At 45.1% G+C, this 19424-nt stretch overlaps 1 protein-coding gene across 1 annotated transcript; it reads right to left on the bottom strand.

Annotated features, from left to right (window-relative positions):
- Window positions 1-270: 270 nt before the first annotated feature.
- On the bottom strand, window positions 271-19424 carry MEDAG (mesenteric estrogen-dependent adipogenesis; the record flags this gene model as incomplete). Its single annotated transcript, XM_011967846.1, has 5 exons — window positions 271-1542; window positions 3979-4264; window positions 4699-4811; window positions 8320-8429; window positions 19357-19424. Coding segments are annotated over 5 exons (702 nt in total), but the record flags the coding sequence as incomplete, so codon positions are not given.

The raw sequence follows: 19424 nt of genomic DNA, 5'->3' as shown, positions 1-19424 counted from the left end.
CACTGGTTAACTTAGTTTACTGTTAATACTCTTCATGTTTTACTGAGTGTAATAATAAATGTCTAACCTCTTCTGTTACTAAGTAGCATTCCCCTTCTCTTTTCTGAAAGATCAGTATCGAATTTTATTTCCTTTCTTCAAATACTTCATAGCCCTGTTCTTCAAAAGGTTCTTCCTGAGAAAGTGGCTATGAAAACCCACAATTCTTATTGTAATTCACTAAGTTACAAGGCAAATACACCACCCACAAATCACAATGGAAAGCTCACATGAAGCCTGTCATAAATTTAATCAATTCTAGTTTGAATGCTAAGAAAAGTTTTAATTGTGAAAATGCGGTACATAATATTTCAAAAATAAATGGAAGGATCATCAGTAGTGTTATCAAAATGCATAACAGAAACTTTTTAAGAAAAGATAAAAAAATTACACTCAGGACCCATAACTCTTCCTCATTATAAGCATATGTAGTGATTCATTCATGCAGGTTTTTATATGTAGATAGGATTTTTTTCCTTTTCAAGAATTCCATTGTAGCCATGAGATGAAAAATGTATTATGGTGATGGTATAGCTTTCTTCCATTTTGCTTTTAGTGTTAGGATTGCTAAAAGCTTATTTAAAATTCCCAACTGACATAATGTGCTTTCAATAAGGAGGACACTGCCGTGTCCAATACCCTTCCCCTCTCATTGTTCGGTACTGTATCTCCTGGCTTCATTCTACATGGGTCACTTAGTTAAGAGGGAGGCCAAGGGAGTTCCAGTTTCAGGCAGTGTGTGGCAGGGTTACTGTCCTAGCAACCTGGCTGCTACTCCAGTGAATCTCACCGTGAACGTTTCTCATAGGTGTCATATGGCAGGATGAAAAACACATTTGCCTTCCGGTGAAAGATGGCACAGGCTTTTGCCCAGCCAGGTTGGCAAGAGAACAGAACTCTTATCCCCTTGCGCAATAGGTCTGAGTTCAAGGGGTTGGATGCCCCAAGCAGAGGGCCAAATCCTGATTTATGAAGCATGTTGGGTCAACAGCCAGGCAGACCACTCCCACACAGGCTGCTAGGAAAACTCCCACGGAACTGAGAAAAATGCTCAAGGTGGCAGAACTCTGTGGCCCTTCTGCCTCTTCGGAGAAGAGTTCAAAGTAGAGAATATCCCCAGCCCCACCCAATGCCATGGGACCAAGGCCTTTCCATCCTGGTAATCATAATCTTTAGGGGAATCAGCTGCCCTGGGAATCGCCTGCCAGGGCATCACATCCACAGAGGCAGAAGAGAGCAGCCCTCCGTAGAAGCCATGGAGGAGCCGGAGATTGACACGCAGGTGGAAGTTCCTGCCTCCCACCTCCTACCCTCCCCCAAGCCCATAGTCTAGCACAAGCCTGGAGTGTAGGAGCAACTGCTAGAATGTTCAGTCCAATCAGATAAATTGGTTGGGTGTCTCTTCAGATTCCAGAACACTTGGAAATGGTAATTCTGCCAAAAGAGGCTCTGTCAGAGACGATCTGGGTGACAGATTGCAGTTAAAAACGTCATCTATTGAACCTAAAAAACAGTAAACAAGGCTTGCATTATTACTATCACTGAAAGAAAAAAATAAAAGCCAACAGTGCCTTTCAAATTCATGCAACATAACTATTTCAATAATTAATAGAGAATCCTGGCTTCCTCAGAAAAATTCAAAAGGCTAAACAGAAATGTGTTGCTTTTTCTTTATTAGTAGGACAAGATTGTCACTTGCTTTCTTGTGGGCTGGAGTAAACTTGCAATGAGCTTGATATACTCGTTCACACTTGAGGGCCAAAGGCTTACATTTTGGGAACAGTTACTGAGGACAGAGGCCAGTTTTTGCAGGGGATGGAGCCAGGTTAGGGCCCTGGTGGCCCTGTGCTCTGCCTGTTGTGGTGCCAGGTTTGGACTGTGTGACAAGCAGGAGGTGTGACTTGGCTGTGCTGTCTGCAGTGCATGATGACAGCTTCCAGGAAGGTCCCTGCCGCACTCCTCTCAAGTTGAAGTGGCCCCGGGGCCGGCTTAGAGTAAACTTTTAAGGAAGCTCTGCCTAACTTCAAACGTTCCTCAGTGTCCCAAAGATGGGGTGGACACTCCAGGCAGTCCACAGGACAGAGGGTGAGCCATGTTGAAACCGGAAAATTCTGGGGCTGATAGGTGAACTGAGGGGTGTCAGAGAAAGGCCCAGGCACATATGGCACTGCAGCAAAAGGGCCAGTTAATCATCCCCTCCAAAAGGATCAGAGTATAATCCTCCACATGATTGCAATGGAGCAGAACACAAAGGCATCTTTGTGAGGAACTCCCAGGCAGAGAAAGCTGAAACAACATGGGAAGAATAGAAAGACAGAGAGACAGAGAAAGAGAGGGGAAAGAGACAGAAACAGACAGAGACAGAAATGGAGATGGAAGAGATGGAGACTGAAACGAAGACAGAGGTGGAGAAAGAGCAGGAGAGAAAAACACACAGAGAGAAAGAGAAAGAGATGGAGAGAGAGAGGAGGAAGGAGGGAAGGAGACAGGAAGAGAGAAAGAGAGAGACCACGTCTAGGATAAGAAATAGCTAGTAGCAAGCATTTTTGTTGTAAACATTTGAAGAAAGAAACACAAACTGTGGCCAGGCATGGTGGCTCATACCTGTAATTCCAGCACTTTGGGAGGCTGAGGCAGTTGGATCACTTGAGGTCAGGAGTTCGAGACCAGCCTGGCCAACAAGGTGAAAAACCGTCTCTACTAAAAACACAAAATTATCTGGGTATGGTAGCACACACCTGTAGTCCCAGCTACTTGGGAGCCTGAGACACGAGAATTGCTTATGCCCAGGAGAAGGAGGTTGCAGTGAGCCGAGATGGCGCCACTGCACTCCAACCTGGGTGACAGAGTGAGACTCCATCTCAAAAAATGAAAAACACACACACAAAAAAGCAAAAAACACAGGCTGTAAATACAATTAATGAGGACTCTATATTTTACAGGTGAACTCTGAGAACACCACAACTTCACAGAGACTGCTGGTTTTCTGCAATTAGCAGCAAGAGTCCTGGCTCAGGGAAGTTGCTCTACAGTCCAGGCTAGCAAAAGACAGACAGAACGGGCTCTGCAGAAGACACATCCAGACAAGCCGTGATTCATGCCACCTGCAGCCACAAAGGTGTCAATACCAAGAACTTGCCATATGTCATCAAGAGTGTGTTAAATGAAACCTCAAGAGTTATTCTTTTGTGCTCTGTCCAAATCTGGAGAACCCTTCCAAATACAGTGAAAGACTGATATCTTGGCTGGGCACAGTGGCTCACGCCTGTAATCCCAGCACTTTGGGAGGCTGAGGCGGGCAGATCACAAGGTCAGGAGTTCCAGACCAGCCCGGCCAACATGGTGAAACCCCATCTCTACTAAAAATACAAAAATTAGCCAGGCGTGGTGGCAGGTGCCTGGAATCCCAGCTACTCGGGAGGCTGAGGTAGGAGAAGCTGAGGCTTAAACCCAGAAGGCAGAGGTTGCAGAGAGCCAAGATCTTGCCACTGAATTCCAGCCTGGGCAACAAGAGTAAAACTCTGTTTCAAAAAAAAAGATTGATATCTTGACCACGTAGACCCCTCCCAACTCACCATTCTGTACAACAGAATGTGAACAATTGGAAAGCAGTGTTCTTTCTTAATATTTAAATAATTGCCAATAATATTTAAATGATCATTAATACTCATTTAAATTAATAATAATCTTTAAAGTTATTTTGGATTATACCACATAATATAATCCTGATGTCAGAAAACTTAAAGGGGCCCAAAAGGAAAAGTCACTACATTTGTTTTTGGTAATAAACATGTCCCACTTCTTACTTTCTGAATTTTGTGATCTGTTTCCCTTTTATTAATAGGTCTTGCCTTTTGAATCAATTGACTCTCTTCCATTATTTTATTCTACCCTTTTATTTAACTACTTTCCACATGTCCTTGGGAATTGTTAACATACCTCTGGAAGTTACACTGAACTTTCGGTCAGAGAAACTGCTCCTTCGGATTAAAGGCTCACTCATTTTTTCCAGAAATAACTTAATCGTCTCCTTCTTTTCTGGACTTGTACTTGACAAATTCAGAACTTTTCCATTTACTTTTACAATGGAATTACTGAGCCCAAACCAATAGAAGAAATCAAATAATGCGTCAGCTTTGAATTCATATGCAAAGCTTAAGTTTTCTCCATTAACCACTTCATTTCCCGGGGGGAAGAAATTCTTCACTGCCTCTTGAAAATCAAACTGAAAGAGAGAGGAACATTGCATTGACTTCCTGGACATAAGTGTCCTGTTGGTATTGTAGAACTAACAACCGCCCAAATATCCAAACATCATACCTTTTATTTCCCTTTCACTCTCACAGATATTTTTAAACTGTTGTCTTTATTTTTTCTAACAAAACTTTGCATTTGCATCGTATTCCATCTAAAAATTCTGAACTGCTTGGCCAAAATTACATGTATTTTTACCCCATTTCTAATAGGTCGCTAAGAACTAAACTCACTTCATTGGTAGCAATAACGCTACCTTCGAGAACGAAGTGTCTGGATGCACTTTGTTTTCTAAGGGCCATTCTCTTGGCCTAAGCCAGGGCAATAGGGCCTCAGTTCCTGCATGAAATGCATGAGCTCCTTCCAAGTAGTTGACATTCCTAGATTCAGACAGGCTAGGCTTACCTGAAGCCGGTAACTTTCTCCAATCACTGAGGAGATGACCATGTCCATCCCTTGCTCTATCTGTCTTCTTATCTTGGGGTGCCTTGTGTTCACAAGAAACGCGTATGTCCTTTCTAGAAATTAGCAAGCAGAATTCAGAAACAAGTATGTCCATGTGACATAAGCATGCTTCTTAGAATTTGCTATAGCAGTGTTTCCCGCCTCCTTTGGAGATTTTATTCATTTATAACCTTCCTCTCTGCTCCCTTACATCCTTACTACAAAGCCTCGCCAGATTTCTAGAAGTGTTTCTGAGAATTTTGCAGATTTGAAGGAGGTTCTGGGCCGCTATAAAGGCAGGCTAGACAATCAGCTCCCACAAGGCTGCGGTTTGTCACTGGAGTCTCAGAAATCAAAAATTCCACTCTATAATTATCACAGATGAGAAGTGTGCCTCCACAGCATGTATCCAGTGTGGGGAAGGAAAGTGAAAGATCGAGATAGCCGGTTTTCATGTTCCTGCCCTGCTGGATTTTTTCTTCTTCTTTTTTTTTTTTAGACAGAGTCTCTGTCACCCAGGCTGGAGTACAGTGATGCAATCACGGCTCACTGCAGCCTCAACCTCCTGGGCTCAACTGATCCTCCTGCCTCAGCCTTCCGAGTTGCTGGGACCGCAGGCATTCACACCACGCCTGGCTAATTTTTGTATTTTTTTGTAGAGACAGGGTTTCATCATGTTGCCCAGGCTGGTCTTAAACTCCTGAACTCACGCAATCTGCCAGCCATAGCCTCCCAAAGTGCTGGGATTATAGGCATGAGTCACCATGACTTGCTAGGTATTCAAATCACAACTTGGCTCTTACAGAAACTTTCTTCTTTGAAAAAGAAAATTTGCAAAGGTCAGGAAATGGGGCTGCTCCATGCTTTCCACCTCTACCCCTACCCCTACCCCATGCCCTGCTCTCCCCATTCTCTCCAGGGACCAGACATGCTTCTGACAAATGGCTAGTCTAGGGTTCTATGGACCAAGACAACTGGAGGTTGATTCTTCTCCCTGCCGCTACCTCTAACACAATCCCAAGTGGGAAAACATCTCCGTCTCATTGTTTAAATAATACCATGTGTCTGTCCTGCCAGACAGATTTTTTTGTTATTGATTGATTAGTTTGGTTTGGTAACCCCTCTTGTCCAATTCTGCATGATTTAAGCCAAAAGAAGGTTGTTTACTCATTAGGAAATATAAAATATTAAATATTAGTAACCAGCGACCTCTTAACTTTTCCAGGCCCCAGCATCAAGCTCCGTGGCCTTCATGACTCAGTCCTTGGTCTAAGGAGACACATAGATATCTGTGTTCTCCTCCATTTAACAGCCAGGGACCAGCCACTGTGTGAGTTTTAGAACTCAATGTTTTATACTGGCCTTGAGATATCTCAGAGACAAACCTTTGGTCCACCAACAGCAAGTGTTTACGTCCTCCAGGAAGGCATTTTAAACTAACCCTATTTATCTTGTTTTTCTTACCCATGTTTTACTTTCTCCCAAATTATTTTTTGGGCACTTTAGATATAAGCTGCCTTATATCCTCTTTAACACAATAGATAAACAAAGTAAGCAAACTGCTTGATACCTTGAATTAAATCTCACGTAAACCAAACCAACACCTCTGGGCTCATTATATACTCATGGCCACCACACTCCACAGTTGTACTGATGGGGGAGGTTGTACACTGCCTAACTCTAGAGGCTGTCATTCACATTTAAAGACATTATTTGTATATTATGACAAACTTGTGGGAAGCATTAGTAATCATCTTGAGGAAATGGTAGCCTTTTCTGATTTGCACAAAAGTGCAGTTTAAAATAACAGCAAGACTGGACATATATTGCCTTAATCACAATTTTGCAATTTAAAATTGATCATCTTAAGCTTTGTGTCATGGAGCCTCTTCATTTTACAGCTTTTATCACAATTAACTAGTACTGGGTTTCTGAATTCCTGCTGTGGCGATTCATTACATTATAGCATGCCTCAGACACATGCCTCCTTCCATAATAGTTGTTCGACAACTTCATACATTTTGTAGGCTACCTACAAATTCCTCCTTGTACCACTACCTATACTTTCATTAAAATGTTAAAATGAAGAGGGTTCTTACTCCTTTTTTAGATTCCTCCTGAGTGATGGATGCAGGAGGTGTACTTGATACAGCTGTGAATTACATTCCTAAAGAACTATCTGACTTTCTGGTTATAATCAAGTCAAGGAACACGTGGGCTTCAGATGTTCTAATGAGCATTTCTTGCTACTGGGCGTTCTGTTCCTGGCCTCTTCTGCAGAAAGAGCATCGTGACTTTTTATTGTCAAGTGAGCAGAGAGAGCTCCACAAATCTGAATGAGAGTGAATGTTTGGGAAAATCTATTTGAAATTCGTAGATCATTTCTTAGTCCCTTGGACTCATTTTAAGAATGTTAGTTAGAAGCAAGTTTAAGAAATTCTACTTCTACTACAGAACGTTATGCCCATGACTTCCCCCACATATCATTCTGAGCAGGAGGAGGAAGGCAAAATGGAGACATTTTCATACTGAAATCTGGTTTAATATAGTTGTTACCAGCTAATCTGATTTCTTGGAAGAAACAATAAAGAGATGTGTCTAAACACGACATTCCAACATCATAGCATGAAACAGAAAAGCATCCACAACTGCTATTTATTTTCTTAGTTTCCTCATCTATAAAACGGGAATAGTGTAAGTACCTCCTAGGTGGGATAATTATGCATCCTAGTTTGCCCGGGTCAGTTTATATCTTCATCCCAGAATAATTATTGATAGTAATGATGTTCATGTTCATAACGTCCTCAGTTGATAAGCCCTACAAAGTTGTTGTGCTGATCCATTACATTAGAGCACTTCTTAGACATAGTGTTTGATATGTGGTAGAGCATGTTATATATCATCCTCATCACTCTAGTCATTTCTGCAACCTCCAAAGTCTCAGAATGTCAGATCACTTCCCGCCTAGGCAGGAAGTAGAAAAGAAACCACCCAGACAGGTAGCTTCTGCCCTAGGATCATTGAGAGGTTTGTTCTGCAGGCCTGTCCTGTGCTTCAGGTGGCCTCACACACCAGGCTCCTTGCTGTCCACCTCGTCACAAGCTGATTTCTGCCCTGCTCATCAGCATGCCTCAGTCCACACCCCAGCCCAGTTTGGTCCCAGCAAGGACCAAACCAAAACTATGTAGATACTGATATGGTTTGGATTTGTGTCCCTGCCCAAATCTCACATCTAATTGTAATTCCCAGTGTTGGAGGAGGGGCCTAGTGAGAGGTGACTGGATCATGGGGGCAAATTTCCCCCTTGCTGTTCTCATGATAGTGGGTGAGTTTTTGCTAGATCTGGTTATTTAAGAGTGCGCAACACCTGCCCTTCTGCTCTCTTCCTCTTGCTCCATATAAGACGTGCCTGCTTTCCCTTCACCTTCCAACATGATTATAAGTTTCCTGAGGCCTCTCCAGAAGCAGAAGCCTATATAGCCTGCAGAACCGTGAGCCAATTAAACCTCTTTTCTTTATAAATTACCCAGTTTTAGGTATTTCTTTACAGTAGTGTAAGAATGGACTAAAATAGATACTTACCTTTTGAGGTGTCTTTTTTGGTCTGTACATTAATAAAGAACAACATTGGTTTGCTCAGTATAGTTTCCCTGTAGTCTTTATAATCACAGTAGTTGGTCAGTTCCACATACCTATGAAAAAGCAGAGATCATTGCAAATGTAACATACCGTTTCATCTAAGTTAGGAAGGGGATGTACTGGGCAGGTATCTGCCACAGCCACAGACCTTGGAGGGAAGTTCCTTGAAATGTGTCCTTACAGAGGTCACTATATAAGTGAATCTTTCTGGTCATGGCTGACTGGCTGAAGGATCAGCGTGCATCCCACAGCCATGGTCCTGGGGGTGTCCTGGCATCGATGCTTGGCTCTCAGTCTGTACCAGATGATCATCAGTATCATCTGTCATTTGGGCTAAAAGGGTTCATTTGAAGCAATAAGAGCTCTAAGTCCCTCTGAATTGAGAATGAATTCGACTTAAGTAGAATTAGCTGAATTTTCTCCAGGGGAGTCATCCTGTCTAACTTGTGGGCCTAGAGTTTGCCTTTCCTTCTCCCCACTTCCCTTACTAATCCCAAGATAAAGCAGCCCCCTCCATAGATTACGGAATCAACCAATATTCATATGAACTATTACTAATTCACATCCTCCCTATGCTGAGCTTGTGTAATTAAAAAACGAAAACAACTGATGTTAGACTTTTCACTACATCCTTGTTAAATTTAGCCTTTTTGGTTTTCATTCATTATTCTCATTTAGGAAGATCTTTCTGAATCCTGACTCTGTCATCCAGCATGTTAGCTTTCTCCCCTGCCCTTCACATCTTCCAAGCAGCCTAGCTACATCCCTATCTGCATTGTTGATAAAAAGGTCCAAGTGCAGATTAGCTTCCTTCAAGAAGCTGGCTGATTTTCTAACTAAACCCAAACTCAGATGCCATGTGGATGTAGGCAAGCTGAATGGCCCCCAGCGGGCTGAAGGATGCGCCTGCCGCAGTCTCTCTGAAATACGGAGCTGGTTCCCCATTGACACAGCTGCGAGCATCTGCACGGAGCGAATGGCTGGCTGAGCTGAGCACGCGGGCTGCCTTTTGCTACACCACAGCATGTTTGTTTCTTATATCTAGCCATCAGCAGAGACAGCTCCAAGCAATTCTTTCTGGCTGGTTGTCTTTCCAGTGCCTGACATGAAAATCACAGCCTTGGCGAGAAAACAGCCGCTGCAGGGAGTGGTGGCCACAGTACTCTCAGCATCCCTCCCCTGCGTCCACTTCCCAACGCCCCTTGGAGGGGCCAGCACACAAGACAGTGACCAGGGCATGTGTCAAGAGCATGCAAGAGAATATCTACCCTGAGGCAGGAAAACACAGCTTCCACTCAGCTGTCTCCCAGCTTGGTTTCTTAGAAATCTATGTCATTATCTTTCTGCTGGGATTGTCAGACCTGATTTTGAGAGCATTTAAAACCTGACCCCTGATGGAGCCTCTAAAATGCTTCCTGCCTTCTATTTCAGCAAGATTTCAAAGCAGTCTCCACCTCCTGCCACATCTGTAGTGGGGGCTGCTTTGGGGCTGTTCCTGGGGTGGGGAGGGAACATGGGGCTGCAGTGTTCCAGAGAACAAAAAGACCGGTGTGGAAGTTGACGCTCACAGAGCGGGTGAGGATGGCAGGAGTAGAGGAGAGGATGATGGGAATGGAGGAGGGGCGCTGGGAGGGGAGAGGATGATGGGAAAGGAGGAGGGGCGCTGGGAGGGGGAGCTGGGGTGTTACAAGGGAATAGACGGCCAGGTAAGAGAATGCAGGCCCATACAGGGCGTTGGTATGGTTCTTCCTTCACCCCTCCCCTGCCCTCATCCTCACCGGGGCAGACCAGGAGAAAGGGGGTGAGATGGGGGAACCTCAGCAGACTGAGGGGAGTGGTGCTGGTGTTGCACATCAGCTGGGAGAGAATTTTCCTGCCCTTTTTATCCCAGTTGACCAACTGCCAAAAGTTACTAGAGAAAGAAAGCAAAGGAGAAGGCGGGAAAAAGAAAACCACCATTTGCTGGGCTCATTCATTCATTCACTCAGCAGCTTCACTGAATCCCGCTGATGAGCCAGACACCAGGTGAGCATTTACATGTGTCTCATTGCCTTATCATGCTGGAGGGGCTCAGAGCCCAGGAAGGGGGCAGTGGAAGGAGGCAGTGCAGGGTGCCCCTGTGCTCGCCCATCCCTCTTGCCATCCATCTATTCAGCTGCCAAACGCCCGGCACAAATATAGATATTTCAGAATTACTAATGCAAATATTGCTTCTACATATTGAATATTTATCATAGTTGCTGAAGTTATCATTAGGCAGGCAGGCAAGAGTGGCTGGGGAAGTGGGTGAAGAGAAGGTGAAGTCTGTGGTTACACGGTGGGGTGAGGTTATAGGTGGAGAAAGAAAGCCCCTGCAGCAAAAGAGGAAGAAAAGGGCAAGTCTGGTTTACATAAACATAAAAAGATAGCTGGGTGATGCAGGGGCAGGGGCAGGCTCCACCTGTGACCCACTCGAGGCAGGTTCCCCTTTCTCCTACCACCCTGTTTACATGGAGTTCAGTCATGGTCATTTCAGCTCCTTTAGTATATTCCTCAGGGTGATTCCTCTATTCTCTCAATATCTGGAGTCCAATTGTCATTCTTAATGGCAAGCGCATGGCATTTGTGTACAATGCATCCAGAAAATCTGCAGTTTTGATGCCTTTTCTGATGACACAAACGCCAGTACAATATTTCCCTCTGCATACAAAATTGATTGATAGCTGATGGGTCAGTGGTTCCACAGATAAAAATCTCAATTAACAAATGATCTCTGGTTCAGAGGATAATCAGTTTTCCCTGGAATTTGGTGGAAGGTTTTTTCAAATGCTACTGGGCTCAAAGAGCTGGTATTTGGCCTGGTCACAGAAGGAAACCTGCTGGAGAGCTGTGTGTTGAGTGTAATCTGTGACCTACACATGAGCTATCCATTTTCGAGCCTGAATTTCATAAAACACCTTCGATAATAAAACTACATGCAACATAATTTAATCTGCCTTTGATGATTCAGGGGTACTTGAATTTCAGCTCCTTAACAGGCTGTAAACCTCATCACAGTGCATGCCAGTTATCACTGTACCACAGATGTGTGAAAACACTGCTTATAGAAGATCTCTGATGCCAGAACCGACAGACAAGAGATTGTAGCAAGATCCCTACTTAATAAGCTCCCTATCTCTAACCAGACCACAGATAAGGAATACCTCATTAATTCCTCCATCCCCAGCCTCCCGGTTATGGTCCAATTTTTAAACACCTTGAAATTCCATTGAAATAAATAAATGTGAGCATTCACTAAAATACAATAAGATCAGAGAATTTAGTTGTTAAGGGACACAGATATTTAAGTTTCTGACATATAATCACTGGTTTTAGTTTAAGACTATCCTTACTAGATTATATTAGGGACTAGATATTCGATATTCTTTGTTTGTTTGTGTGTTGTTTGTTTGTTTTTTGAGATGGAATCTCACTCTGTCGTCCAGGCTGGAGTGCACTGGCACAATCTTGGCTCACTGAAACCTCTGTCTCCCAGGTTCAAGCAATTCTCCTGCCTCAGCCTCCCAAGTAGCTGGGATTACAGGTGAACACCACCATGCCCAGCTAATTTTTGTATTTTTAATAGAGACAGGGTTTCACCACATTGGCCAGGCTGCTCTCGAACTCCTGACCTCAAATGATCTGCCTGCCTCAGCCTCCCAAAGTGCTGGGATCACAGGCATGAGCCATCACACTGTGCCTTTAATCATAGATATTTCAGAATTACTAATGCAAATATTGCTTCTACATATTGAATATTTGTGATGGTTGCTGAAATTATCATTAGGAATGAAAAGCAAACACTTTAAGATAGGCTCTTAAACTCTCATTTCTTCATTGCTTTATCCTGGCCCCAAAATGCTTCTGGGGTGAAAGTTTCTAAGCTTGGCTTCAATCCAAAGATTAAAAGGCAGGACAAGTCCGGGCGTGGTGGCTCACATCTGTAATCCCAGCACTTTGGGAGGTCAAGACAGAGGACTGCTTGAGGCAAGGAGTTATAGACCAGCCTGGGCAGCATAGTTCCAGACCAGCCTAGGAAAACCTTGCCTCTACAACAAATTTTTAAAATTAGCCAGGTGTGGTGGTGCATGCCTATACTCCTAGCAACTCAGGAGGCTGAGGCGGGAGGATTGCTGGAGTCCAGGAATTCCAGGCTGCAGTGAGCTATGACTGCACCACTGCACTCCAGCCTGGGCAACAGAGCAAGACCCTATCCTAACAAACAAATAAACAAACAACCCAAAGCAACCAACCAACAACAACAAAAAAAAAACAAAAAAAATAACCCCGCAGGACAATGTAATGGGAAGTACAGTATTTCAAAATAAGATTGAATTCATGTCCTAATTTGCCGGCTATGTGAACTCAGTTCCAGAGCCACAACTCACTGTGACCTTGAGGGGCTTCTTTAACCTTCTGCACCTGTTCACTCATCTGTGGAAAGGGCATAACAGTATTTTTTTCCCTCATGATGAGGAAATGCAGTACATGCAATGTAGACATGTGAATTTGAACCCATAGTAGATGCTTAATAAACATCATGAGTGTCTCTAATCCTGGCCAACTTGGCAAACCCATAGGATGAAGTTCTGTAAACTTCTGACTCCCAACCAGGGCTGTGTTCATTTAAGTTCCCAGGAAATTAGGAAAATTTCAGCATCTGATAAATGAGCAAGAGTTGCTCCTTCCTTGTTCCAATTTCTTTCCTCATTTTTTCAGTTTAGGAGGCTAAAGGGAACAACTTAATGACAGCAACATCTGAAAAGGAGGACCAAAAAAAGAGCATTGTGTTTTGCTTCTAGCAAATCAGGAGTCACTGAAAGATGGCCCACCTCTAAGACACCCACCTTTCAAAGCTGCCCCAAATTTCCCTTGGCTCTAACAATTTCTGCTCAATGACAGATAGGAATTCAAATCCTCCATGAACTCCATCAAAGGGCGGAGTGTGTGTGTGTGTGTGTGTGTGTGTGTTCATTAAAAATATATATGGACAGTTGAGCAGAGACAAAGAGGAACACACACTGCAATAGTCTGTGTAGGAGGCCCAGGAACTGCTTGTCACCTTCATAATTCTTTGCTGTGACACTAAGCAAAAACTTGCAGAGCAATTTTACTCTTGGGGGAAGCAGGATGCCCCTGCCATGACTTTCCAGTGTTAGCTTGATCTCCTTACACAGAGTCTCGCCCTAATTTCTTTTCCCTTCTTCCCTCTGCCTTCTGCCTTAGTTCTAGTGAAACAAAGCAAAATTTTTAGACTTCTCACTCTAATGTCTGTGGCTCACACAGACATGATTCAAGGGTACACATGTTCATGCATTCATTCCTTAAGGAATTGTTGACACTTAGTGTGTGTGAAACTCTGACCGGGGCAGAGGATGATTCATTCATTTATGCATGCAAGGAATGATTACTGAGTACCTACTGTGTGCTGGGCACTGGGGACACAGAGATGAGAAAGGGAATAGCCTAGCTTCTAAGAAGCATACAATCTCCTAGGGAGACAGATGAGAAAACACACGATTTTGGTATGAAATTAAGAATGTATAACCTTCTTGCTCAAAGTGTGATCCTTGGACTAAGAGCACTGGAATCACCTGGCATGATGAAGAATCTGGGGCTCCCCCCAGAATCAATCAGAATCTGTATTTTAACAAGGTTTCCAGGAGACTTGCGTGCTTATTTAAAGTTTGAGAAGCACTGGTCTAAGACATGGTCCCTTCTATTCATCGGCTTGCAAACTGGTAAATCATTCAAACATACTAACGCCAAAGAAATGCATAGTTCTCTGTATTCACGTGTCCAGGCTCCACTGGGTTCTCTCCTTGTCTGTTAAGCCAAAGGGAGCAAGTCAGGAGGGGCGGGGGGTTAGAGCCATGTGTTGGGGTGAGACGGGTAGTAGGAGAGATTGTCCTGTCAAGCCAAACAACCCGCAAGGGTTGGACAAGAGCAGGGGCAGGGGGCACCCCAGGAAGAGTCACAGTCTAGCCCATCCATGGGGACTACAGGACGGCTGCACGCAGGCAGGCAGGCAGGTAGGTGGCAAGGACCAGGGGAGCTGAGAGTAGAAAGGAGACCCAAGTGTGGCTGCAAGTCCAGAGCCTGGCTCTGAAGAAGGCAGCAAGGAGAGAAGACCAGGAGGCACATCGCTGTGGAGTCATCAGATCTGAGTGCGATTTTTGTCTCTGTGACCTCAGCTAGTGTTTTAACCTTGCGGACATCCATTTTCCTCACCTATAGAATCTGGCTAACAAAAGGTACCCCATGAATGGCTAAGAGATTAAATAATGTGTGCAAAGCTCTTGGCTTCTGGTGCTGCTTCAGTGTGACTACTATTACCACTTTGGAGTTGAGGAAATGGAGTCCCATGGACAGGAAGTAAATTTCCCAAGGTCATTGAGCTAGTGAAGAGCAGAGCCCTTCCTCTAGACAGACTCTCCTAAAAATCTCACCGCTCGATGCATGCCTGGTTACTATTCCACCAACATCACTATGTGTCCTGCTAAGGGGCTGCTGTCCTCAGCAGGTTGCTACGTCTAAGACCACATTTTCCAACCTCCCAGCCTCAAGTTGAACTCTCTTCTGAGAAGTGGACCTGAGCTGGCAGACAGAGCCCAGCACTTCCCACTGCGGGATGGAGGTGAGGCTTCCCCCAGTAAACTTCCAAGTGTGTTCCAGGCTGCCTGTCCTCCTTTTAACCCCATGAGTGCCGCTCCACCTCACCTACATTCTCTGCCCTGAGTAGGTGTGATTGTCACCCACCCAGGAGCAGGTCACAGCTCTGCTTTTAGTGGCTTCTTTAAAATCACTGCACTTACTTCCTTTTGTAGGCTGATTGTACAAGATATGCACTAGCTGACATAATTCCAGTTATTTATTTGTAGATTCAGGAAATGAGTGATAAAGCAAGATTATTTCAGGTTTGAAGTAATTTGCTGAAAGCATAGGTTCTCCTGGTTCTGCTGGTCCTCCCACTTAGCAGCATCTTACCTAGGTAAATGACTTAAGCTCTGAGTCCTAATGCTTACATCTGTAAAAAGGAGCAATAGTGCGAACTTTCTAAACTGTTATGAGATAATAGCTGAGAAATACTTTGCACCACTCAAGTAAATGTTAGTAGCCACCATTACTATTGTATTTATTTTTGTTCCCCAAGCAGCTTCTTTCATGCTAGGGGAGCATCAAAAAGAAGGGACTCCAGGTCTTCTTTGCCAAACGTTTGCCATTATACTTCACCAAGAGGCTGCTTTATAGAAAGAAAAGGTGTGTGTGTATGTGTGTGCACGCGTGTGTGTCACAGTTAATGGTAATTTTGACTTTTAAGTATTGAATGAATAGCTCCCTGAATGACCATTACCCACATCTTGTGTCCTGAGCACATTGTGTTTACAACATGGGTGAAAACCCTGATCTTGAAAGAAAAAAACAAAAATAAAGATCTTGCCGTAAATCCTACAAAGTAGGACAAATATTTTCAAGTAGGTTCTGGAAGGAGCTTTGGGGCTGGTGGCCATCACTAAACCTTCCCACTATGCTAGATTTCCTTAGTTTACTTAGTAGGTATGTACTTATAAAAATGTTCAAGTATTAGAAAATGAACCTAAGTGGTGCTGCTAAAATCATCCTCTTGCTCTCTTAGCAAGTGAATCATCTGAAAGTCAAGGTTGGTGGCTCTTAGCCTTTCGGGGTTGCTTGGAAAAGGGCCTCATGAAAGCCACAGCACACACATAGGAGGTCCCAGAAAGAAATTCTAATTACACCAGGGGCTTATCCCGTATGCTGAAAATATTTGTTGAGTTAAAAAGAACTAATTAATTAATAGAGCAAGGACTCTTAACCTGGGTCCAAGTATCTCATGAACATCCTGGATGGTCACCAATAATTGGGTATCTATCTACATTTCTGGGGAATCTACATACAGTTCTCAAAAGTTCTGGCCGGGCGTGGTGGCTCAAGCCTGTAATCCCAGCACTTTGGGAGGCCGAGACGGGCGGATCACGAGGTCAGGAGTTCGAGACCATCCTGGCTAACACGGTGAAACCCCGTCTCTACTAAAAAATACAAAAAACTAGCCGGGCGAGGTGGTGGGCGCCTGTAGTCCCAGCTACTCGGGAGGCTGAGGCAGGAGAATGGCGTAAAAACCCGGGAGGCGGAGCTTGCAATGAGCTGAGATCCGGCCACTGCACTCCAGCCTGCGCGACACAGCGAGACTCCGTCTCAAAAAAAAAAAAAAAAAAAGTTCTATGGTCCAAAATGATCAGGAATCATTCTGCCTTTTGGGATCCCTGGCCATCATGGTGGCTGCCTTTGCCTAGAGGCCATCCCACACCCAAGGCCAGAATATGTTGGCCACATAGAAGATGAAAAGTCACTGGAGTCCATCCACTCTAGGCTCCAACCCATTAAGAAGGGTGGAAAATACAAGCTGGGGCAAGCCAGCTCTGAAGATGACAGACAAGGCAAAGTGAAACTGGTCATCCCCACCAACTGCCTGGCCTCGAGGAAATCTGAAACACAGCACTAAGCCACATGCTCTCAAAGCTGCCATCTACCACTCCAGCGGTCATAACATTCAATTGGGCACAACGGGTGGAAAATACCATAGGAAGGGCACCCTGGTGTCACTGATCCAGGGCATTCTGAGATTTTTTTTTTTTTTGAGACAGGGTCTCACTCTGTTGCCTAGGCTGGAGTGCAGTGGTACCATCTTGGCTCACTGCAATCTCCACCTCCAAGATTCAAGCCATCCTCCTCCCACCTCCGCCTCCTAAGCAGCTGGGACCACAGGTGCATGTTACCACGCCCAGCTAATTTTTGTAGAGAGGAGGTCTCACTATGTTGCCCAAGCTGGCCTCGAAGTCCTGGACTCAAGCAATTCGCCTGCCTCAGCCTCCCAAAGTGCTGGGATTACAGGCATGAGGCACTGCACCTAGCCCTGAGATCTTTAGAAGCATGCCAGAACAGACTGGTGAAAGAAAATCATGCAAATCTTTAATAAAACTGGCCAGAGCTTATTTTTCAAAAAGAAGGAGGGAAGGAAGGAAGGGAGGGAGGGAGGGAGGTTGTATGCTATCCCTAAAGCCAAGACAACTGGGCAAATTTGGCAGCTCAGAGGAGTGAAACTTTAGATATCTGAGTTCTGGCTTCAGCGTGCCTCCCACCTCCTGATTCACAAGGGCAGAACCTCTCACTGCTGCCCACAACCCAGTCCTCTCCCTCTGCCTAGAAGGCTGTCTCCATTTAGACCAGATTCCCTCCTGGCCATCCTTCAGGACTGCACACTCAGTTATAAAAGCCTCCTTCCCTGCCTGAGGACAATAGATAGCTCCTTCCATCACCTAAATTATTTTTGGAGGCTCCTTGCTATTTCCCAGGTACAAAAGCCCTCACAGTATTGCTTACACAATGATAGCCTATTATTTGTTGGTTTGTATTTGCACCCTGGTCTGTGTTACCTGGTCATTGTGGCCCAGTTGTTTATTCTAGATTCAAAGCTGTCACGGAATCACCGCTGTTTAATTTTCTTTGTGTAGGAGGTGTTCAAAGCAAAAGTTAGATGACAGACTTCAAAATCATTTCAGATTCTGCAGCACTGTTTGCTACAATTAGGAGAACTGATTCTGTCAAAAGACTAACCTATGGCTTCAGTTAATTCTGGACATTTTTATTTTTCATACCCTGTTCTCAAATACAATGGGTATCTTCTTTGTAAATCTGCGCACATCTGATTTCTGACTCAGTTCCTCCCACAGTCCTCCGCTTATGGTTTGGGATTGGAATTTTCATTTCACTAAGAGAGGGAGAAATTCTTGCTGGGAAATGGTTCTTCAGGCATTCAGAGCCCTCACTATCTTTGTCTGGAAAAGCAAGGTTTTTTCCCCAGAAGTTTTGGAGACTGCACGTTCAATATCTCATTTTGTTTGCTTGCCTCTCTTGGCTCCCTGCTACCCACAGGGTGCCACAGCACGCTGTCTTTCCCACTAGCAAAGGCACTGTGTCTCAAAAGCTGGCTATCTTATTCATTTCTGAGTCAAACTCTAGAATGGTCTAGAATGGTCTTCAGGCACTCGGCGCTCTTGGCACAAATATAACAGGGCTTTGCACTCCAGGCCCTTGCCAAGGGTGACCTCTGGAGGCCTGAGGCCATGTGGAATCAGGCCTGAAGTGCCCTCCTTTACCCCGTGGCACCAAAGTCTGCTTCACATGGCTGGGCCACATCCTGCCAGCTTCATGTCTGCCAGGAAGAGCTTGGGGGCACTTTGGCCACAACAGTCAAGCATCCTGGGGGCCCCCTTCCAATTACGGCCCGTAGGTTTCACACTTACTTCCCCAGAACTTATCTGTGCCTTCCACAGCCCACATGGCCCCAGTCTGGACTTCCAGGGCCTTTGTTCCCTTCTCAGTTCGGTTTCTTTGTTTATGTTTGAAACACGAAGGGAGACCGGAGATGGGATGGGAAACTTTGAGCTTTTGCATGCTTCTCCACTCGGTCTCCTCACCGGAGAGGGCTGGCCGTGCTCAGAATGGTGCATGCTCCCTATCCCCACCGCCACCCATGCTCCAAAGCCAGGATGTGAGTCTCGCAGCGCTGCAGACAGCCCCTAAAGGGTGTGCCCCCAATTTGAGCTCATCTGACCCAGTTAAGGAGCTGGAATGGGAGAAGCATCCGCCAGTCATGAGCTCTGACTTGGGGCCCCTGCCCTCCCCCTCGCGCCCGGGGCCTGATGCCCTTCTGAGCGACTTCAAGCAGCAGCTGCAAAATATCAGTGCAAGAAGCAGAAGAACCAGGGCGAGCGTGCAGGCTCCCGGTGATGGAAGCAGAAGGAAAGTCTAGAAGCACACGGAGTAGTGGGCCACGCGGGGACGCAGGCGGCGAGGAGAGCCCAGGCTCCCAGAGACCGCAGCCAGGTGGAGGCTTCTGCGGGTACCAGGTGACGGGCTGGGGCGCGCGGCGAGGCCACCCACCTCTTAATGTAGCTGCTGAGGCGGTAGAGCTGCCCGTCGAGGCGCACGAGGCCGTCGCCGAAGACGTT

Source organism: Mandrillus leucophaeus, unplaced genomic scaffold (assembly GCF_000951045.1).
Source record: "Mandrillus leucophaeus isolate KB7577 unplaced genomic scaffold, Mleu.le_1.0 Scaffold811, whole genome shotgun sequence".
Classification (NCBI taxonomy): Eukaryota; Metazoa; Chordata; class Mammalia; order Primates; family Cercopithecidae; genus Mandrillus; species Mandrillus leucophaeus.
The sequence above is the reverse complement of the archived record's forward strand: the minus strand, read 5'-3'. Positions and strand labels throughout refer to the sequence as shown.